This window comes from Terrapene carolina, unplaced genomic scaffold (assembly GCF_002925995.2).
Source record: "Terrapene carolina triunguis isolate 2854851 unplaced genomic scaffold, T_m_triunguis-2.0 Scaffold235, whole genome shotgun sequence".
NCBI lineage: Eukaryota > Metazoa > Chordata > Testudines > Emydidae > Terrapene > Terrapene triunguis.
Genome location: NW_020664586.1, coordinates 2,499,310 through 2,527,220, shown reverse-complemented (window position 1 = coordinate 2,527,220; position 27,911 = coordinate 2,499,310). Strand labels below are relative to the sequence as shown.

At 49.5% G+C, this 27,911-nt stretch overlaps 1 protein-coding gene across 2 annotated transcripts in view; it reads left to right on the top strand.

Annotated features, from left to right (window-relative positions):
- The window catches only part of GNAI2 (G protein subunit alpha i2), a 189,918-nt gene that overhangs the window by 92,088 nt on the left and 69,919 nt on the right, over positions 1–27,911 (top strand). Inside the window, exons 1-3 of one of the 2 annotated variants that reach the window (XM_024193623.3) lie at positions 11,297–11,301; positions 23,777–23,780; positions 24,487–24,529. In XM_024193623.3, coding sequence (XP_024049391.1) covers positions 24,525–24,529 — 5 coding nt within the window. In that variant the 5' untranslated portion in view covers positions 11,297–11,301; positions 23,777–23,780; positions 24,487–24,524. Of the gene's footprint in view, positions 1–11,296; positions 11,302–23,776; positions 23,781–24,486; positions 24,530–27,911 lie in introns of those variants that run through there. The other variant, XM_024193622.3, reaches the window with a different exon arrangement.

The following is a 27,911-nucleotide window of genomic DNA, read 5'->3' as shown; positions in this document are numbered from 1 at the left end:
AATTGAAATGCTGAAAACGCTCCAATACATTGCTGGCTCTAGGACCCTGCAGACCCCTCAATCTACCCATCAGATTGGTCTATAGATGGTCTATTCCATCCATCCCCATCTGAGGACGCAGGCTGCTTGTTTGAACTTTACCGTTCCCTCCCCCATCTCCTGATCTCAGGGGTGTACTGAAGCCATTTAAAAATCCATCTCCTCTCTGTATTTGTAATGAGTGCAGAACAGTGTGACTGCAATGCCAAATAACTGCCTGGTCCAGCAAACTGGATTTTACTGTGCTCTAGTCTTTGATTTTTCTTATACTAGTGATCAGTTAATGGTCTGTCAATGGAGCCCTAATAGCTGAGCCTGTTAAAACCTCCAAATACCTGATGCGTTGTCGAGAGATTCAGTTAATCAAAATGTAGACCTCAGAAGATTTTTTTAAAATAACTGTCAGGATGTGTGATCCTTTTGCAATACTGCCTCTAACATGTAACAAATTTGTAGCAACGAATGTGTTTCATGCCTCCAGCCCTGTGTTTTGCTGACATATTGAAAGTGATGTATTGCTGCAGTAACTGTGGATGATGCGTTGTCATCAGCGGAAGTTGCCCTGCTGCTTGGAATGTAAATGAATTCAGAAGTTATCCAGCTGTTGCCTTCTTGTCTTTGGAATCTCTTTGCGTTTTGAGTTGAAGTGATTTGTGCAAGGTGGAACCTGGGTCTCCCGACTCCTGGAGCAGTGTACTCCCTCTTTAGACCAGGCTGCTTCTCAGAGTTATGGTTGTGCTGTTGCATCTCAATCCTTGATATGTTTGAGACCACTAGTGATTGAGCTTGAGATCTCTCCATGTCTGTCTGTCTCAGGGCTTGTCCACTCAGAGAAATTTCCTGGACTAGCTATACCAGAAGAATGATTCCTTTATAGTTCTGTAAGTATAAGTCAGCGTGTGTGGACTTGCTCTTCCGGTATAGAAGTGCTTTTATTCCATAATAATTACCGACTTGGTCTTTGAGCCACTTAATTCTTTTTACCAGTAGCAGATTTTCTGTAGGATGCATTATTCATGCGTGCAGCTTGTTTGGAAATGAGAAGATGTTGATATTAAATGTGGTAGAATGTTGTGTACAAAGCCTACCAGTTTAGGACAGTGTCATCCAGTTGTAACAATGGTGGGAAGGGAGCCAGCTGGAGGAGGTAAGATCAGGATAAAATGTTAAGTGGGGAACATTCTTCTGAAAGAATGGAGTATCTTTCTCTAGCTTTCTGTCCAGAAGGATCTGAAAGTACTTCACAAACGATGGTAGCTTCCTCTGCCTCTGATCAGACCTGTTCTCATCACTGAATGATGTGATCTTTAGTGTGTCACAAACCATTGTGTTCCTTGGGAGGAAGGATGGGTCAGTGGGTAAGATACTAGTTTGAGAATGAGGTTCAATACCTTGCCCCCTCTGTGACCTTGGTAAAGTCATTTAATCTCTCCGTTCCCTATCCACTGTCCCTCTACGCTAGTATCCAGTGTTTGGGAGGTGTCCGCAACAGATGCTTCAGTGGAAGGTCCAAGACCCCTGCAGTGGGCAGTGGTGGAATAACCTGCCCACAGAGAGGTTTTTTCTTAACCCCTCACTTTCCCCCATAGATAACGATTGGCTTATGCCCTGAATTGGGGGTGTTAGTTTTCCTTCCAGAACTCTTGCCTTTCCTTACTTTCATCACTCTGGATGGCCTCACATGTCTGGCCCTCTTCTGAATCCTGCTAGGTTTTTAGTCTCAGTGCTGGCTTGTGGTAATGAGTACCACAGATTTTAAGTGCGCATTCAAAGGAAATACTTTTCTATGCCATAGGTTTAAAGTTGCTGACTGATTGTGGTTAGAAACAACAAGGAGTCCAATGGCACCTTAAAGTCTAACAGATTTATTTGGGCATACGTTTTTGTGGGTAAAAAACCTCACTTTTTCAGATGCGTGCCTGGTTAGAAACTGCTCTTCTGTAAATCTGTTTAATTATAGGTAGCTCTTAGTTCAGGGGAGAATGTACTGCAGGAGAGACCACCACAAGAGGTGGAAGAAACGGATACATTACTGAAGGGACATGAATTATAAAAGAGCATTATAAGGTGAATGGTGGGTCTTTTAAACCATTTCAGCTTCTTTGCTTGTGTGCATACAGTGCAAAAACCCTCACTGTATCATTTATATTCCTTTGTTTACAGCTAACCATTGTTCTGAAGTCATATTTATTTGCAATTGGTTAATTATGGAGACCTCCTGGAACTTTTAAAGTAAGAACCCAGGCTCTTCAAGAAAACTGTTGGGGATAGGATGGTGGCTTAGGATGCAGTCTTGAGGGCATGCTATTGGTCAGGAGCTGCAGTCTTGAGACTATGCTATTGGTCACCAGCCAGTGTGGTGAGTAGCTTAGGGGATGCGTGTACTTGTGTGTTTGATGCAAAACCAGTATCCGTTGGAGGATAACGGATTTACCTGCATGTCAACTTTTTGAATTTCCAAGTCTTCTTCCCATGCTCCATGCCTGTTTCAGTTTTACTGTCACTTCTAGTCACCTCAGTTCCTAGTTATCTCTCCCCTTCCCTCCATGGGATTCCAACCATGTGCTTGCAAACTGGGGCAGCTGCTACCATGACGAAATGCAGCGCAGGGCCCAAGTGTATGCTTTGCTTTTGGTGTATCCCCATTTGATTGAACCCCCCCCCCCCATTTTGCAGATCACTTACACATGTTTGCAGTGGCACAAGATATAGAAGCACAGGGCAAAGTGCAAATAGAAATACCCACACAGTGAACTCTATAAACAGGGCCCTGTGCGGTCCACAATTCCATGGTGCAGAATTGTGCTGTAGAATCTCAGCTTTCAGTTGTCCTTGTGGCTTCAGAGAACCTTGAAAACATGGCCTGCATGTAAAGCCATGCAGTGTCACCTGCCTGAATCTGCAGACAGCATGAAAAGATGGCTTGAAGAGGTGTGAACTGTCCTATTCATCTGAGTCTGGGGCCCCTGGATTTGGCATTTCCCATGACACTCTGCAATTCAATGTTTCTGCCCTGGAATTTGGTATTTTACTGCAGCCAGGTGCCTGGCACTCATTTTGTCGCCCTGCCCTGCGGGGACCTACCTGCAGCTGCCTCTTGCTCTCTAGCTTTCCCCATAACCGGGAGTTAATTGGATTTACAGTGCATGCTCCCTGCACTGTTCTGTGGAGCCAGGCAGCAGGGGTGTGAGCTAGTGAGGGTTTTCATCAGCCAGGAGAGAAGGCGGGGGCGGGGAGGAAGGCCTTTTCCTCAGGGCTTGTTTTATGGTTGACAGAATAGGAAGCAAATCCATTGATCAAAACTGGGCATAATTCCCATAGGCGTTCCCTGCTGTGGACAGCTAGGAGAGCAGAGGGCACTCCTCTGCACTTAGTTCCCCTTTGACCCAGCTTCCCGTCCCTGCAGCTAGGGGTAAGCAGGGACCTGTTAACCCTTTACAGACTGCAGCCCCCGCTCCCTGTCACAAGGGAGTTGGGGAGCTAGAACCCAGCTTGCAGTCTGGAAGCAAAGGGAGCTGGAAGTGTACGCTGCCAAGCAAGGCAGTGGGGAGAACAGTGCAGGGACTGAAGTGTGGTGAGTCTGTCAGCCAGCTACCGTTTTCTCCTTTCCCTGACACATGGTGGGGAAGGAAGTTCTGAGCTGGGTTACCTGGGCAACATCTCCAGCTTTCTCTATGCTTGCAGCAGTGCGTAGGGTCCATGTAGCCACACACCACAGAGAAAGGCAGGCTGTGTCCATGCTCACTGTGGTGTGTAGCTGCATGTGTAGAGCCCTGCGTGGATATAAAATTTGCATCCGATCTGCAAACATGGTCCGTGGACATAAAGTGGATTCCACAGATTTGTAGGGCTCTAGATATAATATTTGGATCCGCATCCTTCCGCGAACATGGTGCTCAGATATCTGCAGATATAAAGTGGATATCCATAGATTTGCAGGGGTGCATGTGGCAGTGAAAGGCTCCCGCGTGAGGAGGCAGTGTGGAAGGGCTCCAGCAGCAGAGAGCTGCTCTCGGAGCCTTTCCCCACTGCCGGAGTCTCTCACTGCAGCAGAGAGAGGCTCTTGCAGTAGGCAGGCAGTGGAACATTACATTGCTATTTTTAGCAGTGTAGACTTGCGGGGCACTGCTTGGGTATGTAGAGAGCTGTTTAGAGTATATACCATAAGGTTTAGGCAACTCTACTTGCCTAAGCAGTGCCTAACCGTCTACGTTGCTGTTATATCCCTGCTAGTTGGGCGTGCAGTATCTGTACTCTGTATGCTGCCACAAGTGTAGACCCACCCTCAAAGGAGCAAAGATCTGGGAATGGGTCAGGCAGGGCCGGTGCAAGGATATTTTACGCCCTAGGTGCAACTTCCACCTCGCGCCCCTCCGGCCCCGATTCCACCCCCTCCCTGCCCCATTGGATCCCTCCCCAAATCCCTGCCCTGGCCCCGCCTCTTCCCCAAGCACACACATTCCTCCTCCTCCTCCCCCCTCACTCCCAGGCTTGCCGCGCAAATCAGCTGTTTCGTAGCACAAGCGCTGGGAGGGAGGGGGGAGAAGCAGGGGGTGGGGCGGGGAGCTGCCAGAGTCAGTGTCACTTTTTGGCACCCCCAAATCTTGGCGCCCTAGGCGGCCGCCTAGTTTGCCTAATGGTTACACCGGCCCTGAGGTCAGGCTGCCTCGATATCATAACCAAAAAACACATCTTTGAAAACAATCATTGATGAATTTTAGCTGTATTTTCTGACTGACCCTGAGAGGGGGCGGAGTGTGGGGGCAGTGGTAGCAAAGAGTGAGAATGTTACTTAGCAATAGAATAAATATTGCTGCCGAATTTACTTGTTGCAGTGGGGTGTGGTCCCATCCTGACCTGCAGTATGTATGGCCCTGTGTTTATAGCACCTATGCTGTTGTGTTCAGTTCCAAGGACGTGGATCAACTGGGGGGTGTTTAGGAAAGAGCAACACAAGTGCTGCAAAGCTTGAGTCATGAGGAGAGATTGGGGCCCTGATTCAGCAAAGCTCTGAAGCACATGCTTAAGTTAACCCATTGATTTTAGTGAGACTAAAGCACTGTTTAAGTGCTTTGCTGGATTGGGGTCTTAAAGAGCTAAATGTGCATAGCCGGGCAAAGTGGTGCCTAGGGGGATTGGACACAGGTCTGCAAATTTTTATTTATTTTTTTTTTAGGGTGTAAACACTGAAGAGGGAAAGGGATTTTTCAGGGTGTAACGGATAAATTATGACTTCATGGAAGGACGGAAATCGTAAAAATGCCCCCAAATCATGATCTTTTAAATATATTTTTTTTTAAAGGAAAATGTCTACAACAAAGTCTTCAATACAAAAAATTACCTTAGCTAGTCAGTTTCCAGGATGGAATGAATTCTACAAGTCTGTGTTGAAGAATAGACTGCTGTGTGCATGCAACAGAAGTAGGTGAACACTTGGTGGACTGCATATGTTTATTGATGCCGTTTATAGTTGTGAAGTTGATTAAATTTACTTGAATTTTCTAAACTAATATTAATGATTTATCCAGAATGATGGGATAATGCTAGAAACAAGAAAGTAAGTGTGGGTTAAAGATCAGGAAGACCTGAGATCCGTTGGACTCTGGAATGGTCTCCCAAGGATTGGGATGGTAACCCCATGGCTCAGAGCACTTAAAACTGGACTGGATGCTATACTGGAAGATACACACCTGGAAATAACCCAGCCCTGAAAAATGGCATTGATGTGACCAAATAGATCTCTTTCCTCTCTCCTCCTTAGGGCTGGTCTACACTGGGGGGCGGGGATCGATCCAAGATACGCAACTTCAGCTACGTGAATAGCGTAGCTGAAGTCTAAGTATCTTGGATCAAATTACCTGGGGTCCAGATGGTACGGGATCGATGGCCGCGGTTTCCCCGTCGACTGCGCTACTGTCGCTCGCTCTGGTGGAGTTCCGGAGTCGACGGTGAGCGCGTTCGGGGATCGATATATCGCGTCTTAACGAGACGCGATATATTGATCCCAGATAAATCGATTGAAGACGTACCCTTAGGATATTGGGGGGCATTGGCACTATGGGCAGAAATTGTTCAGGGCATTCAACACTAAAAGTAGCAACAGAGATAGTAAACTCTTCAGGGCAGGAAATGTGTGCATTCCCCTGACTTGGAAAACGTTATTTGGATTGTGGCCGGCCCCACAGTTAGCTCAGCAAACAGTGCCAAGCCAGTCAGTTGTTTGAATTAAACTTGTTGCTGTTTACATTTGGTCTTTGTGCTTTTAAAGTCTTGTTCGTGTACTGGGTTTCATTTGTCCCTATGCTTCTCTTCACCCTGAGAATCTTTGCAGTTCATCCAGATTGTGTTTTGGCTGGCTGCCTGATCCACCTACTGTAAAGGATCATCAGCTGTTTTCAGGGGGGCTTCAAGGATTGCCTGAGGTTGAAGCAGTCTTGAGATTAATCTTTCAGCTGCTATCCAAGCAAGCAAACAAACAGTATTGATCAAATGTACTAGAGGTTTGAACAAATATACTAGATCTTTAGGTGTTAGGATGTGTCAGTGTTGGCAGATGTGATTTGCTGGGCTGTGACAGCAACTTTTCACATTGGGCTTTCGAGCCAGGATTACTCAGCGTGGCAAGCCCGGGAGAGAGACCTTTCCAAGGTGCATACTTTTTGCAGTATATATTGGCCTACTTAAGTCCTTTTGAACATACTGGTGCTAGTTTGCTCTGGGGGATGGGGTTAAAACAAAGTGAGCACTCCCCAAAACGTAGTCCTTAGACTGCAGATAGTCCTGGTAATTTGATTCTCCAGCTTTTCCTGTCCTTGGTGAGTATTTCAGCTAAAAAGTCATAAAGGCAGGACATGGCATAGACCAGTGACTGTTCATGAGGGAGTAATTCCACTGGAGGCATTAAGATGATGCAATCAACCTTCAGAACCTTCTGACCTCACCAGAAACCAGAGTATCAATGCCAGGGAGCTTCCTGGGCTTTCTTTGTTCTGCATCTCTAGTGGGGTGTTTTGTGATTCATCCGCATCCTGGTGCCACCCAAATGCTCCATGGTGTCCCTGTCTGACTCCTCTCCTCATCCTGCATGGACACTGGCCCCTCCATCCTGCAGCATGCTACTCTCTGCAACAGGTTATATGCTCCACCTGAGTCCTCTGCCCTGTGGGCTGTGAGTTTTGTAGTCAGAGTTTACAGCCAGAAGGGCCCACCAGATGATCTAGTCTGACCTCCTGTCTATCACAAGCCACCAGCACCACCCAGCCTCCGCACACTAAATCCAACCACCAAAATTAGACCCATGTATTACAGCCACAGGAGACAAGACTGTTCTGTGCCATAGGCAGAGAATAGGAGGGACTGAGGTGCACCAGTGCCCGAGGCCCCTGCAATGACAGGGAATTGATTGTCAGATACCCAGATGATCCCATCAAGTAACCTGGACCCACAGCAGAGGAAGGTGAATCCCCCACCCTCAGTCGCTGTCTGTCTGACATTGAGGAAAATTCCTTTCCGACCCCACATGTGGCAATCAGTTAGACCCTGAGCGTGTGGACAAGAACCTGCCAGCCAAGCACCTGAGAAAAACAATGCTCAGTGCCACCTCAGAGCACCAGCCCTCTAGTACACTGCACCATCCCCAGCCATGGCTAACGCTGATGCTTCAGAGGAAGGAGTCAAAAAGCCCAAGCAGATGGAATACATTGGGGAGGGAGAAATCCCTTCCCAACTCTTGCAGGTGACAGGGCAAGCCATCAGAGCCCTGATGCATGGGATTTTAGGAACATCAGACATAAACCAGAAGGGACCCCTCAGGGCTGCAGACCCTCCCTCCACCCTCCTAAGCAATCCCTGTCATACAGTCTCACTCAGAAATTTATCCTACTCTCTCTTAACGCTAACTAAGATATTTGCCTCCACAACTCCTCTTGGGAGACTACTCCTAAACCTCACTTCTCTGGTGGTTAGAAACCTTTGAATTTACAGCCTGAATTTGTGAATGGGAGGGGATGTGCATGTAGGTTTATACATTGAGAACATACGACACAATGCACGTTTGGACTGTGTAGTTCAGTGAACATCAAGATTTGTTGTCCCTTGACATTACTATTGACCTGAGCTTAGTTTGGGGCAACATTTTTCCCTTTGGGTTATTAAATCTGACTTCACCTCAACAGAAGTCGATAACTTATTGTACAGTGGCCTATGAATCTAGGATTGTAAGGCAACTGTTAATGACTTTTCCTGTTCCCATGATTGGTGTGAATGTATTGGTCTAAGAGCATTGCTGCTGGAAGAGGGGAAATTGACAACCAAGTGCCAGTGAACACCCATTGACCCATGAAGGATGACTGGTGCAAAGTCTGCTGCACGCTGTAGGAACAGTCAATGTCTGATTGTCAGAGCAACCTTAACTGCAGCTGGCTCTGTAGCACTAGCCGTTTCCGGGGAGGGTCAGCCAGCCATCTTACAATGGAGTTATACAGGCACATGCAAAGCAGAAAAGTCGGGTGGCTCTTGCTGGGGCTGGACCCTGGAGATGATGACTTGTGTTGACATCTCTCCTTCCCAGGTGTCTGAGGCATGGTTGTAAAGTACTCACACTCTGTTTTGCAGCGAGAGCACTCGTTTGACCTGAATGAAGGATTTGTCGTATAAATGGGTTTAGGGGATTTAATGTACAAGAGGAGGGAGTGAAAGCACAATCCCTCATTAACTGGGGAAAGGCTGGCAGTGCACATGTGTGTGGGGAAACAGCAGAGCCCAGGTCACCACCAGTAGCACTGTCAGAAGATCAGAAAGCTTTGTTTACAGGTTGGATTGGAGGCTCCAGGCTAAGGGGCTGAGAGGAAGGGGTACCCTAACTGTGTCTCAGGGTCTAGAAGACAGCTCTTGTCACTAAGGCCAAAACGTGGCCTGGGGAGTCTACAAATCCCAGCATGTAATGCTATCTCCATTTAGCAGTTGCATGCTGGGATCACTAGTCTCCAAGTGCTTTATCTCATGTTGCTAATGTGGCTGTGAGACAAAATGTTGTGTTCCTTGGACTCTGATTCCAAATTCACAGGAACAAGCAAACTAGCATACAAGCCCATTCTGCCTGCTGGTTGGGCTGGAACAATGTCTTTGAGCTCGCTCGGAGTAGCTGTTTCCTTTGCAGAGGATGTGAAAACGCTGGCTCCTCTCCGGTAGGGAAATGTTAAAACCTTATGATCCTCACACGGACTTTGTTAAGGATTTTGTCATTAGAGCAGCAGCTACAGCAGCATTAAATACTCCAGTAAAATGTTTTATGCTCTGTTGGGTTCCATGCCTAATTACGAGGCTTTTTAGTACGTTCTGTTGAGCAGAAAACCAATGGTGTCTCATCCCAGAGGGATCAATTAAAAGCCCATGTGTGACTGGGCTGGCTGAGTTGTGCCTTGCTGGGCGATCTGAGTGTTCTGTGCTGTTGGTACTATCTGTTACCAGCATCCCAGAACATGCTACCTGCTACCCAGGTACCTACTCAGAGCATTTGCACAGACACACAGTGGGGTTTCAGTTCTTATTCCATAGAAAATAGCAAAGTGCCATCCCTCCATGGGGTGTGATTGCTCTGATCTGTTCAGAGCTCCTGGCAAATGGAATCTGGTCTGAGGTGCTGTGTAGCCTGCTGAAGTGCATCCATAAGGTTTGCAGCCCTGCCTCTTTTTAGATTGCTTTTGTAATGGTGGCACTCGGCCATCTGTGTCTCAGTACCATGGGAGAATCCATTCTCGCTACGCTCTCTTGGCCACACCTAACTTCACTGGAGTGGATGGAGCTGCAGAGAATTTAATTAGTATTCTAAGGTTTTCCTTCTTGCCTGCAATTAGACAACCGTGGTTGGCCCAGGCAAGCTAACGGGCTGTTTAATTGTGGTGTGTGGACATTCGGGCTCAGAGGGTCCTAGAGCCCGGGCTCAAGCACCAGCCCGAACATCCACACCTCAGTTAAAGCCAGCTGTAAGGGGAACAGGGCTTGCACACAGCCGCTGTACTACACGTGGTTTGCTATCTGCTCAGTCTTCCTGACACCTGAAGTCTAGTGGGAAAGGAGAGAAAGGAGCCCCCTTTGTTGAGTGCTAATGAATCTTGTATTGTCCATTAGGCCAGGTCTGCTGCTACCAAGCCCGGGGCTCTATTTACCTAATGAATCACAGTCGTGGGAAATATGCACAAATGGGGGTGGGAGGGCACTAGATGAGTGTGACTGTGTGCGTGGGTGGGGAGACGGGGACAACATGTGGGTGATTCTGGACACTGCTGAGTTATAAGCAAAGGCTAGACCAGAGAAGTGGTTGGGTGACTGTATCCCTGTTGAAGGTGTGTGGTCTGGTCAGAGAAGTAGAAATCCTTTTTTCTGGGTTCCAAGCCAGTCTCCTCCCAGGCCCCCAGGCTAGTCATTCTATCTTGCTGTCAGGTCAGAGTGCTGTGAGTCCCTTTAGATGTGTTGAGTGTGTACCCCAGAGTCCTGGGGGAAGTGGACCATTGGTAGCTACAAGCGTTGAAAAGCTCTGTGGGGTCTCAGAAGAGGATGCCTCCAGCAGCCCAGCGCTCCCTCGATTTGCACTGGGCCACAGGTGGAGTACAGACTAATAGAGGTGGCACTTTTGTCTTTGGAATCGCTGCTTCCTGCAGGGCCCCCCACCGATGTAATGGCCAGGCCTGACCAAGCTCAGTCTGAGAGCACAGGCTGCGGAGGGAACAGCTGCTCCTCAACCCCAGAGCTTCTGCAGAGGCATGGGGTCTAAGGAAGCTCCTTATGCCCATACCACAGCTGCTCTAAATACACACCCTCCGAGGTGCAAGAAGGAGCAGGGATTTCTGCTCCATATGTGGGCTCCTTAAGCCCATATGCCTGAGCACCCTATTGCAATTCCCTGCCACTGCAGAGGCCGCAGCCATGGGTGCACCTCGGTTCTCTGCCTGTGGTGCCCAATAGTTGTCTCCTGATCGCTGTAATGCTTGAGCCCAGTGATCTAGATTGGACGAAATACAGGGGTATCTGGGTGGGGTTTAGTGGCCTGTTAAGTGCAGGAGGTCAGACTAGATGGTTTGACCTTAAACTCTGCATCTCTTTTCTGCAGTACTGGTCCCCATTGAGGACACGGGTGATCCATGCTGTGCGTGGCCGCAGCAGGATAGTTGCTAGGAGTTTGTCTGCCATCACCTTGGCAGATGTTTGCGTGTCCGGGAGGCAGAGTTTAATCCACACATTGTTTAGGAACCAGCTCTGCTGTTGGTTTGCTAATTACAATACTGACATAATTATACATCCAGTTTTATACATAACAAATACAGCACTGCTCGGGCGAGAGCAGCCCAGTAATTGAATCACCCCCTATACAAGATCTTCCATTTGGCAACAAACATCCGTGTAAGCACAGCCAATCTATTGAGAGGCTTCAGCCCTTTCTGCGCTGATTTATTGGAGCTGTAAGTATTTCTCCCTTGCTACTGGATTCATTGTGGTGTCCCAGGTAGCTAAGTTAAAAGGCAGAGGCTCTTGGCTTGAAAACAGGGCATTGTCATTAACTAGATGACACCAGCCAAGCCGAGCCATTGGCCTTGTAGAAACCTTCAGTAAATTAAATGCAGAAAGCCCAGTGTTGCAAAAGCCTGGCTGGAGTCCTGGCATGGCTGGGTAGTCCATTGGCATTGAGTGATAAGCTTTCTTGTCTTCACCAGAGGCAGTACCCACGGTCCTGTTCAGGGGGGCTGAGATCCAGTTCTTCCTGGTGTTTTGAAATAAGCAGGCAGAGGGAGTCCTCACACCTTAACGTCAAAGAAGTTGCTGCACTGGAGTTTGACTTTCCATCTGTTTTCCATGATGCACTCTGGTGACTCCCATTGAACCCAGGCATTGCTGAGAAGGGGAGGGCTTAGGTCTGGGTTGAATTCCCACACCCTATGGCTTTCCTTTCTGTATGAGCCCAGGCTATGAGGACAGCTCCCTGCATCCCAATTCCCCTGCCTGCCAGCGCAGCTTCTGTGCAGAGACCAGATTGCAGTTCCATCAGTCAGGTTCAGATGACCCCGGGGCTGGGCATGTTCCATGTGTGAAATGCTGTGAGGCCAAGCAGCAGCAGCCATGCGTAAGATGTAACTGTTAATTACATCTTAGTTTTATGAAGTCAGACCCTTTTATTTCATTGATCTCACACTGAATAGATAAGGTTAGATAAATGTCTATTAGGTTAGATAAATGTCTATCAGGGATGGTCTAGACAGTATTTGGTCCTGCCATGCGGGCAGGGGACTGGACTCGATGACCTCTCGAGGTCCCTTCCAGTCCTAGAATCTATGAAGGCACTGCAGACACAGTAGGCTTTTATTTACAGCTGCTGCTGCTCCTTGGAACAGGCCTTTCCTCCTCTTGCATTCCAAACTGTCTTCGTTCCTTTCCTCCTGCAGTCTGAGGTGGCTGGCTAGGCACCTCTTTCCCATGCCTGCAGCATTTTATGCCAATGGCTCTTTAGCTTCCGGCCTTGTCCATTCTGGTTTGTAACCAGTTATGGCCCGGTCGGCTGTAAACATGATTTGTGTCTGCACATCATGGGCTAAAATGAAGCTGTAGCAGCGAAGTGTGTGGTCCCTGCCAGAGGCCTAGCTCAGCTCGTGAATCGTGGAACTGGATTAGAACATTGGGTTTATTTGCAGTTTGGATGTGATTTCCTACTGGGCTCTGTGTAACGAGTTAGGGCAGTCCTCCTCCTTCCCAGCTGTCTGGGCAGTAGGACATCTCAGAATTCATTTCCCCATGTACTGCTGGGGTCCAAGGCACCAAGTGATTTCTGCCTGGATTTTCCTGGAATGCAGTTCAGATGCACAAAGCCAACTGTGGTGGCTATGATATGAACACTCACCAAATTGGGTTCTTTATACCTGGCTAAGGTGACCGGGCGTCTCACCAGATGGAGCATCACAGTTAAAGGCTGTAGAGCAGGCAGGGGAGTCTTACACTAGAATTTGTGGGCAGGACCCTACCTAGCATCCTTTATTCACATGGATTTCAAAGTGCGTTAGCCACTTCTCTCAACTGTGGAGTACAGACTGCTAAGCAATGGCACCAATTTACATGATAAAAAATACTCCAGACTCTGTCTGGAAAAGGCCCTTTTTGTCTGGCACTTCTCCTGTCTTAACCCTGGCCAGCGGGGGATTTTTTTTTTTTTTTTTTAAACTGGACAAGTCATTTTAGAGCCTGATGGATGTGTCTGTTTTGGAAACTACTTTTTTCTGCAAAAAGAACAGGAATACTTGGGGCACTTTAGAGAATAACACATATATTTGAGCATAAGCTTCCGTGGGCTACAGCCCACTTCCTCGGATGCAGAGTGGAACATACAGCAAGAAGATATTTATGCATACAGAGAACATGAAAAGGTGGAAGTAGCCATACCAACTGTAAGAGGCCAATCAATTGAGATGAGCTCTGGTAACTCGCCCACAAACAACTCGTTTGTTTTGCTCACTAGTCCTTGGGGCCTGTTTGTGCATAGGGACTGTTTCTCCCCTCTTGAAGTCTCCAGCTCTTAAATTTATTAGGATTTTGAAAAGAGAGGCCAGTTTGTCTCAGGTAACCAATGTCAGAGTCTCATCTCAGTCACAACAGTGTGAACTGGGAGTAACCCCTTTGAAGCCAATGAAATTACTCTGGACGTACACCAGTGTAACTGAGCTGATATGCCTGCTCTTGGAAATCTTGGGCAAATCAGTGGGATAAATTTCCTTTGCCCAGACTGCCTTTCGGTTGTCACAGGCTGCTGGAAAACCAGATTTGTTTTTTCCTGACTCTCATTCGACTGCTAAAAATGGGCTTTTAAAATAGTTTGACAGTTGTGCTTGTTGTCTGGGCTCTGTAGGTGCTAGAGTCAAGGCCGGTGTTTTCAACGAAGAGCTCAGAATTCGGTTTTGATTTTGGCTTCTTCGGTTGTTGCTTTCTCCTGGGACTAAAATTATGTGCTTGCTGCGTTTGAGGATTGTTCTAGTTTTCTGTAGGAAAACCGGAGAAAGACATACACATAGATTTGGGGGTGGAATGAGGTGGGGTTGCCTGCCTGTGTAGGAAAAAATGTGGGTTCTCTTGAAATCCCTGCTCCTTCTTGCACCTTGGAGGGTGTGTATTTAGAGCAGCTGTGGTAGTTTTAAAACATTTACACTATCCTTCAAAATAATAGGCTTCTGTCACAACTGAAAATGCACCTGCCTCTAGGGTAGAGTGCAGCTAGCCTTCAACATGCTGCAGCACTAGAGGACAGTTCAGTTCAGCCTGATGGGTAATATTTAAGGCAAGCTCTTCCATCACTTTGCCCAGCTCTTTGATACCTTAAAACAGTTAATAAATTTTCCAAGCATATAGCCAAAAGGGGGGGGGGGGGAAATGCAGCGCAGGGAAGCAGGGAGCTCCCTCCACAGTGAAACCGGTACATCTGTAGATGTGGAATCTGTTTCCTTCGAGCCTTGGGCGTGCATGTTCTTGGGTCATACTGACTCTGGGCTTGTCTGGCTTGCATTAAAATGCTGCTCTGCTTTCTCATAAGAAACGTTCTGGATGAAAACCTCCTCCTGCAGAGCAGGTGTCTTGTGGTTCCATGCCTATTGGGAAACAGATGGCAGGTTTGCTGTTTGGTTGTATTAACAACTGGGCCTTCATGTTCTTTCCTTCTGATCTTTTCCTACTTGGCCCCCCTGAATGAGCGAGCGTCTCCTAGCATCTCGGTGTGGATATGTCAGCTAGCCCTGGCCAGATGGGCTCTGATCCTGCCACCTGCATGGAGCTGCGGTCAGCCAAAGACAAATTGCCATTTCAGGAATGTTGTCACTTGAAAACTCCCCTGGCTTATGTATCCTCCGCCATGTCCATTCTTCCTTCTCCAGGGCTGTCTAGGGGAGCACCTGCACAGAGCTGGGGCTTGTGTTCAACTCGCCAGGTTAAACATAGGGCAGAACTGGAATGTTCTTGAGGAGTAGCAGCTAGGACGTCACCCGCTAGTGGTTATAAAGCCCTGCTCTACCTCACTGTGCACACAGTGATACCATTGCTAGACGCTACACATGGAAGCCAAAGGTTAGAGGTTCCAAAACCTAGAGCTAGCGTCTTCCCCCGTTAGGACCCAGTTGAATTTGAGGCTGTTCAGGGAGTGATCCTTAGGATAAAACACCAAGAGACTCCTAGTGCAGATGCTCCATTCTGGTGTACGGTTGGATACTTTGAGACTTGCTTTTATTATTTCTGTCCTCCTTGCAGGCCTCTTTTCATAGCAAAATGCATACTGAGCTCTGTCCCCAGTAGTCCTTACCTTGTTAGTGGTGTCTGCAATGTGTCCATGCAGCTAGCTTTGGTAAATCATTGTGAAAATTTACCAGCCTAGGCACAATCTACCTGCCTACACTGATGATGGCAAAACAGAAGTGTTATTTACCCCTTCAAATAACACAAGAACCAGGAGTTGCCCGCTGAAATTAATAGGTAGCAAGTTTAAAACAAACAAAAGGAAGGACTTCTTCATGCAACACACAGCCAACCTATGGAACTCATTGCCAGGGATGTTATGAAGGCCAAAAGTATAACTGGGTTTAAAAAAAAAAAAAAAAAAACTAGATAAGTTCCTGGAGGATAGGTCCATCAATGACTGTTAGCCAAGATGGTCAGGGACCCAGCCCCATGCGCTGGGTGTCCCTAAACCTTCAACAGCCAGAGGCTGGGACTGGACAATGGGGGTGGATCACTCAAAATTGCCATATTCTGTACATTCCATCTGAAGCACCTGGCACTGGCCACTATCCGAGACAGGACATTGGGCTAGATGGATCATTGGTCTGACCCAGTGTGGCCATTCTTATGTTTGCTTACCTGTGAGCACAATTTTTTTCAGCCTGACGCTACCGCAGCTGCAGTTGTCTAGTGCTGCCTGGAGGGGTAGTGAGCTGTGGTAGACAGAATCAGGTTAATTGTAATACTATACAGCACTTATTTTGTGTAGGTTATTTGGAGAGTGTTTGGAGATGGGTGGGATTCTCCCCTGCTCTGTGCCTCAGTTTCCCCATCTATTAATATGGGAAGTGACTTGCCCAAAATCCCAGTGTGTCTCTTGCTGAATTGAGCATAGAACACAGGTCTCATGACCTGTTGTGTCAGGTTCCAACCACTAGACTTGTTGCCTAGTATCTAATCTTGGTAGAGGGTTGTCTTGTGAGTGCTTCTGACTAGTGGGAGGCAGTGTGGCCTAGTAGATAGAGAACTGGATTGGGACTCAGTTTCTGCCACTGGCCTGCTGCTACTCTCTGTGCCTCAGTTTCCCCCTCTGTAAATTGGGGATAATGCTACTGACCTCTCTTGTAAAGTGCTTTGAGATCTACTGATGAGACATGCTAGAGAAGAGTGTGGGGATATTATAGTGCTTGTAGTACAGGTTGAAAAATGGCCGCTTGGGCCACAGACTGAGCGATCTGCTCTTTATGGGGTTAAGTTCCTTAAGTTCCTGAGTCTCTGCCAAGCCTTCCAGACAGGGCACAGTGCTGTCCGATGCTAGGGAGCAGTCTTCAGGAGGCAGCCAGGTGACTTAGCTCCTCTCCAGCTGAGCGTCTGCTTCCTCCCTGCTGCTTTGAGATACAGTGGTTAGTCCCCTCCCAGCACTAGGATCCTAGGTGACAGGGCCTGACCTTGGTTAAAAGGCAGAGGGTTAGCATGAAGAACCTGCTCTGAGGAATGGCAAGCCCTTACACAATGGTGTGCATGCTAACCCCCTGCAGTGCCTGGGGAAGTCTGACACCCTGGGCTGGACCCCAGTCTGGCCTGCTCAGCATGAACCTGATTGTGTCCTGGGGCGGAACTGTCTCCGAGCTGCATGTTCCTGAAACACATGACTCCTTGCACCACAGAGCAGGAGAATAAGGTGATCAGATTTGGTTTTATTTCCCTACTAGGGTAATAAAGTAGGAGTGGAGACAGGAAACGCTTCCCAACTTCCACTCGCTGAGCTTAGCAGCTCCTTTGAAGAGCCGAGACGCCAGTCAGGCCTTTCAAGGGAAATCCAAGTCCCAAGCGAGAGCGCGCCTCCATTTTAGAGGCCAACCTCCTTATTAGTTGGCTGCTCTCCATGCTATGTTCCCTAAGCCCAGACACTGACAGCATAATACCTAGAAGAGCATATGCAGACCCTTGTCCTTCAGCAGATGTCCCCACTAGGTACCTAGCCGTGATTAGAGACAATTGCTGTCTGTGAAAGGGATGGTGCAGCTGTAGCTCAGCACTGGCACCAGCAAGCCAGCTGGCTCGCTCTGCCGAGTCGACGCGCTGGCCTGGAGAGTGTCTGCACAGTCTCATCGGCTTGTTAAAATATCTTCTGACAGGCGCCAGCCTTGCTCGTAGAGGCTCATCACAGGGAGAGCTTGGAGGCTCTGGATGTTTTCCTGTTTGTGCATGGTGGCTCTCCCTTTAACTTACTTTTGCAAAGCTGTTGGCTGGCTGAGAGCTCTCTCTCTTTCAGCTTTTGGCTGGCAGGGGCGGGAGGAAGGAGCCCTGGAACTCTCTGATCCAGGGCCCTTGCATTGCTGTATTTAGGATATTGAATTTCTTTGACTTCCACCTCTTAGCTTGTACTCTGAGGCAGGGCGCGGCTAGAGGCGGGGCTTCTTGGTTATTTGCAGGGAAAAGGCCTTAGGTAGCTGGTACAGTATGTGCATTGGGTATATTTGTCAGGTTGGTGGCTAGACACATTGGGGACCTTCCAGAGTCCGTCTCGGTGCTGACAAGCTATTGCTCCCGAGCTCACGTCCCCATAGCCATCTGGCTGTTGGGATTACCAGAGATCTCTGAGGGGGAGAGGGATCCTCTGTATGAACACCTGTACTTGTGCCGGGCACATGTTTGCAGGAGTGGCTCGTGCCAGTCTTTAAAAGAGAACATTGGGCATCCAGAGGTAAAGGGTTTGCCCTCTGGGCAACCTATGTCCCATTGGGATGCAGCAGACTGCATTGTCTGTGTGGTGAGAGCTGCCTGGGGCTTCAAAAACTTAAATAGGCCCAAATTGCATACCTCTTCCGCACTGCATAACAAACCTGCCCCTGGTTCCCCGAGGGAGCATGAAGAGCCAATTGCTGCCTGCTAATTACTATCCTTAGTTATGGATTAGAATGGGGTGGTGACCATCTCTATACATGTAGTGTATTAGTCTGATGCAATGCTCTGCACACAGCCATGACTCTGGGTGTTTCTCTTGTCCCTTTAGGGGCTGGGGAGGGGGAACAACAATGGCAGTGTTGTTGGAGGGGGCGAACCTCAGTATTGATGTTGTCCTTGCACTCTACAGTGCACAGTCATAAAGTAAAGCAGTCACTGCCCCCATAGAATCTGGGAGGTGGGGGAGACTTAAGGTGACCAGATGTCCCAATCTTTGTATAGGGACAGTCCCGATTTTTGGGTCTTTTTCTTATATAGGCTTCTATTACCCCCCCCCACCCCTGTCCCGATTTTTCACACTTGCTGTCTGGTCATCCTAGGGAGACTTAATAAATTCTCTTGCGATGAGCATCTGGGAAATGGTGAGTTTAAGAGGGGTTTGAATAAACTCTCCCTAATCCACATACAGTAGCAACTTGCTATTACCTTGAAATCTGCCCCCAGCCCCAGATGGTCATCTCGGAGGTGAGCGACTGGACTGCTAAGCCTTCGCTACGATTGTTAAGCGTGCTCCAGGATGCTTTTGAAAACAAAGCCCCTAAATCAGGCCTGCACAACTTGTAAAGCAGCGAGGGCCATATTACTCAAAAGAAAACAGCTGAGGGCCAAAACCCCCCAGCGCCGCCCAGCCCCCCCCGAAACACCCCCCCTCCAGCCCCACGGAAACAACCCCCCCAGCGCCACTGAAACACCTCCCGCAGCGCTGCCCGCCCCATGGAAACACACCCTCCTTCCCCAGCACCGCCCCACCGAAACACTGGTATTGAACCTTGGTAATATGTTATAGTGGGGCCCTAAGGTAGTATAATTAAGGTAAAAGAAAAATGTCTTTTTTGCTAGAAGTAGAATAAGATCTTCCCCCCACTTTGTAATCAATTGCCCTGTTGAATGAATGAGGTGTGAATGAGGAAGGCGTGGAAAGCAGGCACCTCAGACAGCTGCAACCCTTGGAGAGGGGATGGGAGCCAGACCAGATCAGTAGAACAGATCAGCCACCGACTCGGCGCTCGCCTCCTCAGCCCCCCTGCCGCCCGCTCACCCGCCCCCCCCCCCCCCCCCCCCCCCCGGCTCACCTCCTCAGCCCCCCTCCCTCACCCGCCGCTTTCCTACTCACCCCCCGTGGGCCGCACAGTGAGCTCACCTACTGACCCCCCGCGGGCCGCACAGCGAGCCCACGCTGGCCGCATGTTGTGCAGGCTTGCCCTAAATAAAACTCTGCTCCTGTTGATCAAATGAAGGAGCTGAGCCTGTTTTGTGATGCATCATTTTTTGTATGTTCCTTTTTTCATTCATGTACACAACCCTCTCAAGGGGTTGGTGAGACATAACAGTAGTAATCAGAGAGAACTTCAGGGTTTGGGTATAAAATCAAACAAATCAGCCTGGTGGGATGTTAAATTGAGGACCGTTTCAAATGGAAGAAGGTTGGTAAAACAGTATGTGGCAGTGGGTTGTTGCTGTAAAAGGAGGGGGATCCTGGTGGTTGTGGTAATATGATCTGAGCCAGTTAGTTATGAATCTCCAGCTTCACAGATCAAAGCCCTGAACCTGATCTCTGCAGTTAGACGGCTGATCAGTGGGCGTCTGCATGTGCAGCTGACTGCAGGATCGGGGCCTGAGCTCATGCTTTTGGAGGATATTTACTGCATGTGTGAACAAGCTTCCTTGTCTCTTACCAACTGGATGGGTCCATTTTCTAGGCCTGCCAAACTTCCTCTTTCAAACGGAAGCCTCTGATTGCGTTAGTGTTTTTGTACCTGGCTGCAGTGAGGTCCCTGCTGGTGGGAGCACGAACTCGCTGTGACTGTAACCAAGCCACCCCAAATCAGTGCAGTCTAGGGTGACCAGATGTCCTGATTTTATAGGGACAGTCCCGATTTTTTGGGTCTTTTTCTTATATAGGCTCCTATTACCCCCCACCCCCGTCCCAGTTTTTCACATTTGCTGTCTGGTCACCCTAGTGCAGTCCCAGGGGGTTCTCTGCATTCCAGGACACCATGGAGCATACAAGCTCTGAGTGCTCCGTGTCTTCTGTATTTTCGTGACCTTTAAAATGGCTGAGCAGATGAGTTTTTTGGTGCTCCCCAGAAGGCTGTGCTTGGGTTGAGACCTCATGTGCCAAGTTTCAGCCCTAGGCACATTTTCACGGCTGAGTGTTAAGGTGTTCTCCCTCCCTCCCTACAATTCCCTGCAGATGCTGTTGACAGCATAGCTGAGCTCTGCTCTGAGCCGGGCAGGCGCTGCTAACAGTGAGCTGTCTGCACAACCCAGTTGTGATCCATTCAGGCCTGGGGTGACAGGGTTTGCTGCTGGTTGTAAATCACTGAGCAAGCCCCGTGACTCTCTCCTTCAGACCAAAGCTGAGCTGGGCTGCTGGGACTTGGGTGTCTTTCAGCATTTCTGACTGGAAAGCTTGGTTCACACTCAGATCCCATTTCCAGACCACCTGCTCCATGCAGGGCAATACACTAAAGCCAGAGACAAGCTGGACCCATGCTGATCTGAGAGCTTCTTCAGCCAACAGCCTGCCAGATGCCACAGTCCCATTCTGAACCAGTCAGTCCTACTGAGGCCAGCTGAATGGTTTCCAGGCGTGAAGTAGGGGACTGGAGGGACCTGGAGAGGCTTTGGAGCAGCTATGTCATTTGGAGACACTAGCTCCTGGGGGCAGACCTCATTAGCTGAAGGGTTAATGGCTTGCGCTGTATATGGCAGCAGATGTTTCATATACTGCCATATACAGTAACCCTCTAAAGTGCATTTCCTTATTACAAATTCTGCCTGATTAGCTTCTCTGTCTTAGGCTTGGTCTACACTTACCCCCCAATTCGAACTAAGGTACGCAACTTCAGCTACGTGAATAACTTAGCTGAAGTTCGAAGTACCTTAGTTCGAACTTACCTCGGTCCACACGCGGCAGGCAGGCTCCCCCGTCGACGCCGCGGTACTCCTCTCGTATAGCTGGAGTACCGCAGTCGACGGCGATCACTTCCTGGTTCGACTTATCGCGTCCAGACAAGACGCGATAAGTCGAACCCAGAACTTCGATTCCCAGCCGCCGAACTAGCGGCTGGGTGTAGACATACCCTTAGGCAGGAGCTCTGCCTACCTCAGCTAGGCGGGATCTGGAGGCAGCAATCTGAGTGCACTCTGCCTCTTGTTGCTGAGGGGAAATTCCTAGATTCCAAGGGACCACTGCAATCACCTTGTCCAACCTGCTGTGTAACAGACCAGAGAACTGCCCCCAGACAATTGTCTGTGTGACATGCGTGCACACCCTGCTGCTCCTCCCTGAGGAGCCTTGAGTGGTTCCCATCTGGGCCTTGGGCCGGACCATGCTGCGAGGGAGCAGCCAAGGTAAGGGCTCTTGCCCCCTCCTGGCCGTGCGGCAGACCTGTCTGCTGGACTGACCTTTCCACACCCTCCATCCCAACTGCTGCTGTCAGTGACCCCCAGCAGGTGGGAGGAGAGCATCAGCAGTCACGACTTTCTGGCTTTCACCACGGGGTGAAAAGCAGCTGCTGTTTATAATGCCTCCTCCTCTGCGCCAGGAGGTGCTGATGTGCCGTTGGTCTGCCACGTCCTGCTGGAATAGGGAGGGAGGCCCCCAGAAGCAGCAGCTCTTCCTCACCCCCAACCTAGCGGGTAGTGGTCTCCCCTCCTCCCTCCAATCCAGGGAGGGTTTTCACTGGTGAGAGCTGGGGTGGAAAGACCAGCTCTAGCCTATAGAGCTGCCCAATGGTCATGGCTGGGTGGGCAAAGGAGCCGAGGCCTTGGGGCCCTGAGCCCTGGCTCTGAAATCCTTGGCTAGTGGGCCCACTGGAGGTCAGGGCGAGGTGAGCGATCACTGCCCAACCTCAGTGACAGACAGCAGGTGGGTTTGTCACGCTCACTGTGCCGTGGCTGCTGCTCAGGCCCTGTCCCGGCCAGTGCAGTTGCAGTCTGGGTGCAGGACAGGGGGTGCTCACCGTCGGGGGATACTGGTGTTGAATCAATACCTTGCGGGCGCTGGAGGGCAGTGTGTAGAAACCTCCGTAGGGTGACAGGGAACATGACTCCCTGCTGGGAGTGATGGCTGCTCCGCTCTGAGCAAAGGCAGCACACTCCACCCCAGCCCCAAGAGCTTGGAGATGACAGGATCTGAAGTGGCAGCAAGTGGAAAGAAGAGTGGGGATGCTGGCATGGCGCTGGCACTCTGGCCAGCAGGAGGCCTTAAATCATAGGCGAGAATGACTCTGAATTCATTATGGGGCACTTATGTCCTAAAAGTTTTGTAATGTTTCACTTCCTATCCCTGTTACATAGTGCTGCAGCTCACGCCTGCCACTGCAGCTTTGCTTCCTTCTCTCAGTTGGCTGGCCCCCAGGCAGCATGGCTCTAGGCCAAGCTGGCACCAGATCTCCCCAGGCTGCTGAAAGCCATGCAACCTAGCCTTCCCCTCCAGAGAGAGGAAAGGTAAACTGTGCGGCTTTCCTCTCAAGCGAACAGGTGCTAGACAATGCAGATGAACCAGTGTTTGCAGGCGGGAGGAGAGCCAGCTATAGGAACGAATCTGAGAGCAATGGGTAAGGAAACTGAGCACTGTGACACTCATCAGATCCAGCCGTGTCCTTGGGGGCAGATCCAGGCACTGCCCCCTGTTCTGAGATGTAGCAGGGGGCCTGCATCATCCTAGCATGGCTTCTCTGGCCAGTACCACCTGTCATGCTGGTTAGAACGTGGTTGTAAGGGAGAATGCCCCTGTCTGCATTGATCAGGTCTATCCGTGTACTTGCAGGCCCTCGTCACGCTACAGTATCTGAGCACTTCAAAAATGTTAGTGAGTTCCACCTCATAGCCCCCTCCTTGCCTCCATGAGGTACGGCAGCAGGATCACCATTTGACAGATGGGAAATTGAAGCTCGGAGTGTGACTTGCCTGTGGTCACTGGAAGCCTTTGGCAGAGCAGGGAATTGGACCCACCCGGCTAGTAATAGCTGTGCTTAAAGAGTGGGGCATGCAATGAGCATGTATACGGTCTGGCTAGGATAGTATGCCGTGGTAGAGAGCCCACTCACTCACTCAACTCTACCTCCCCCATGATTGTGGTAGTCCCTGAAAGAGGCCAGCTGGAAGCAGTTACTCTGCTGTCCAGGGGTCGGTGATGTCTGGAGCCACACAGGGAGGGGAGAGGCATGATCGGCTTCCTGGAATGCCCCCGCCCCCCTATGGTTCAGAGTTTGCACCATGCCAGGGACGCTCCACTTAGTCTCGCTGTTCAACACCATCCTGGCCCTCATTAAGTGTCAGGCAGGACACCAGTTCTTGCAGCCTGCCTGGGAAAGACTTCTTGGACGTCCCTATAAGGTGTCTTGTGTGCAGGGGCCTTTCAAGCGGTGGAAGGGGGCTGTTTTCCAGGGGCAGACAGCTTTTCTAGGAGCTCAGCCTCCTGAAAGAGCGCTCTCTCCTCTCTCAAGGTGGAAGGATCCTCCCACCCCTTGTAACTTAGTCCTTGGGAGGGTCAGCATTCGTCAGCCAGTGGTGCATAAGAGAGCTGGGTGTGCTGTGGCTACTTCTCTGCCGTTGGACACACTGTGGCCTCTGCAAATCGGGCCCCGCTAAGGTGTCTCCAGCTGGATAGACAATGTCTCCAGTCACTTTGACAGTGCAGGGCCTAGGTGCTCGTTGCTTTGAATTTACATCGCTCCAGGGTGGGGATGAGGGCCCCGTGTTCCCAGCTCCCCCATCAGGCTGGCCCAGAGGCCTCATACTGCTCAGTATTCATATCCCCTATTCATGTCCACGTGTATGCTGGTGCAGTCCAGCCAGCAGTTTCTACCAGTGTGCAAGGCTTCCAAAGCCACCTGTGTGGGATCACCAGGGCGTATGAAGGGCTGGGGCATGCTGCACAGTGAGATTGAGCCCACTAAAGTCTGTAGTGCCAAAAGGCACCTTCCCTTTATCCCAGGACTCCCTGGAGAGCAGGGTCTACTACAGTACATCCCTTAGCAAGCTGAGTCTGTATGTCTCTGGGCTGCTCTGAGCTAAAGTGTCCGATGACCAAACAAGTGTTCGTAAGCCCAGAGGGCCAGACTCTCTGAGGCTCTGCTGCTGGGAGGCCTGTCTGGATGCTAATGTGGCAGCAGGTGGGTTACACCCTCCGTTGTCGGTAACCCCAATGACACCACAGCATCCCGCTGCCATGCAGCAATATCCAGTCAAGTACTGCAACTCATGGCTTTTCTCTCTCTCCTTTCTCTACAGGTGCAGGAGAGTCTGGGAAGAGCACAATCGTGAAGCAGATGAAGTAAGCAATGCCTCCCCTCCTTTGCTTTTGTTTCTGAATTTCAGCAATTGCCTCCCTATTTCATCCCACTGCAGAGTAGAGTGTGCGTTCTGCAGCCAGGGGCCGGGGGGGGGTGCCACATGGGTCCCGCATTCTGCAGCCAGGGGCCGGGAGGGTGCCATGTTCTGCAGCCTGGGGCTGGGGAGAGACGCATTTTGTATGAACTCTTGGGTGGGGGCGGAGTGTGGTCCAAAGCCGAAGCCTGTGATTCAACAAAAGTAAAGCATCTATAAAGCATGGATCAGTTTCCATTAGCGAGACCTCGAAAAAGCGCTTCCAGGGGATAGTTATGGCAGGCTTCTCCGCACTGCGGTTGGGTGATGTGATTTCCATGTTCTTAGGGCTCTTGTTTTAAAAACACCCTTTGTGTTTGAGTTTTTCATCTAAACAGCCAGGGCAGCCCACGCTATGGGGCTAGTGATCAGTTGGCATGGCAGCATCGACCACATCCAGACCCTACAGTGCCTGTTGTGTCATAGCCTAGCTGGCTGCCTGCCAAAGGCTGCTGACCCTGTTAGCTCTGTTGGGGAACTCAGTGTGGTCGCTGGTGTCTGCACTCTCTCTGCTAGCCTCCCGCTAAGCACACTGTTCCCCTGTTCAGTTCGCAGGGTGGCTTGTTCAGCTTTTCCCAAAGCCAACGCCAAACTGCCTGGAGGTTGGGCTGGAACTTCCCCAGTGCATTGGCCCTGGCAGAACTGCTGGTTAGAGGGCTGTTCCACGCTTGCCTCTAGCCAGCACCAGTTGCTTCCCTGTTGGAGGCAGGAGACTGGACTAGCTGGCCCACTGGTCTGATCCAGCCAGGCAGTTTGTATGTTCCTACATTGCATCCATTTGCTCGCAGCAAAACTGTCCTACGCTGGGTCTTTCGAAGGGACATGTATTTCCCACGCTGCCATGAACTCGCTCGAATGCTGTGATTACTTGTGCTGAAAAATGTCCTTGTGTCCCTAGTCCATTACCTTGGAGGTATGGGGGCAATGCTATGGCCGTTGCTCCCTGTGAATGCCCGAGAGACCTTTCCTGTTCGGTTTTACGATGAGTCCCCCTTAGCGTGTCTCGGGACAGAGCAGAGAATTGCTTTCGCTCCATGTGGTAGGACAGCACCTGGGAAAGCTGCTCTGAGCAGCTGAGTTCTTCCCCCATCCCATGCTCACACTTGGGGGAGTGCCATGGGCTCACTGTATTCCTGGGACTGGGCCGCAGTTTAGCTTTGGTTGGGGTTAGCAGTGTCTGAGGAGAAGGGACTCTTTGTTTATATGCTTGCTATTTTTGTCTTTCTTTTTAATAACACTGTTCAGTTTCAGCAATCCATCCATGTAAAGCTAGCAGCACCTCTGCACAGCCTTACAGGATAGCATTCAGACTCCACATGCTTTATGAATTCCGCAAAAAGATTAGGGAGGCAGAGTAGAGGATTTAAAAAACAAACCCTTTTGATTAAAACCTCCTCTCGTAGCCAGGCCCTCTAATTTTGGGCGCAATGCTCTCTCCGGCTGGCATGATGCACCCAGAACTTGCTTAATTTGAGCAAAACTTTACTCTTCTGGCAGCTTGGAGCAAATTGCCATTTGAATATTTCAGTGACTTGCAATTAAACATGGAAAGTGACATCAAAAATGCATATGACAGTGATTACATAAATAGAAAAGAGCAATGCTGAAAGGTATCGCACAAAGAGGATACACAAAAATGGTTTGCGTTGGGAGAGGCAGCCCAGAGACCCCTGCACAGCATCACAAACTAAAACCTCCTGATAGGAAACCACCCTGGTAAAAATCTGTTGCATAAGAATTGACAGACCCATTCCAGTCAGGAGGGAAAACGGTGATTGGCTGAACAGGGCCCTATCAAAATAAACAGAGGCATTCTCTAAAAGCAGAGGGAGCTGATTGTCAGAGGAGTGACTTACAAACTCTGGAGTTTACACCACACAGAGAGCTTTTATAATCATTCCGTTCAGATGGGCTGTATCTCCTTAATATCTGAGCATCCAGACCAAGAGGATGGCCCAGCTAAAGAACAGCCGAATCCCCAGTGGGCATAACTCAAGTGAGCATTCCATAGGAGAATTAGACAGAGAGGGTAGATTTCCTGCCTGGCCTGAAGAGAAGAAACTCTCTTGCAAAGACAGAGGAAGGTTGGTCTTGTGGTTAAGGCATTTGACCGGGTCTCAGAAGATCTCAGTTCAATTTCCAGCGCTACCAACAGACTTCCTGAGTGGGCAAATAACTGAGACTCTGTGCCTCAATTCCCCATTGGCAAAATAATCCTTCTCTTCTGCTCTGTCTAGTCCCTGCCCCAAAGAGCTGACAGTCTCATGCTATGTGATAACTAGCAGAGTGGGGCCCTGATTTTGGTTGGTGCTTCTAATGTTACTACAATACAAAAAGCTGCTACTCAGAATAATACTCAAATGTATGTAAAACCAGATCCTTTAGTTACATTGCGTGTGTCTGAGCCTCTTGCTGAAATGTGTTTGTGATCCCCTGTGGTGTGGGAGCCCAATGCAACAGATTGTTCTGCTAGATTAAGGTGGGGTGGAGACTAGAGTACAAGAAGAGCTGTTTTAATGAGTCAATAAAATGCTTAAGTTTTAAAGGGCTACAGAATCTGGCTATTTTGGGCATCTCTATGCTGTCAATCAGCACAGCGCGCTGGAGCTGAACAGGTTGGCTGCGTTTGCTCGATTTTATCCTGGCACATCCAGGCTTGAAAAATTAGTGGCAGGTAACAAACTTATGCCTGCCGGCTGGCTGGTCAATGAATGAGAGCTCTGCTGCAGGTGGAATTGATGAGCATCTGGTCAGTTTCACTGTTGCTATGCTGGCTAGTCATTTCAGCTGCAGGGAACCCAAGCAGAGTCTAGTGGATTTCAGTATTGCTGTTGGACAGCAGCAGAGGCACAACCTTGATCAAAACCAGCTGCTGCTGTGGGATGTCCCAGGCCAAGGGGGTCCCCGCACAACCAAGGGGTTGTGATCACCCTCTCTTTTTTATGGTGACTAATTCTTTCTTGTAACATGGGCTCATGGTAGGGAAACGGTTCAGAACCACTGCTCTGGGTGGTGGTTGGGAGAGAAGAGTCTCTTCTTCAGTTCTGCAAAAAAAAAACCACCCCCCATCTTCTCTCAGCAGCAGCAGCAGCTGACTAAACGTGACCAGAACCACGGTCAGTTTTATGGCTGCTGAGCTCACTTCAGGCAGTGATTCTGGAATTGATCAGCTGCTGTAGAAAGCTGTGAGAGGCTGAGGTCTGGGGATGACCAGTGGGGTGGGGGGGAGGTGGGGAGGTTCCTCCTTTTTTTTTTTTTTTTTTTTTTTTTTTTTTTTTTTTTTTTTTTTT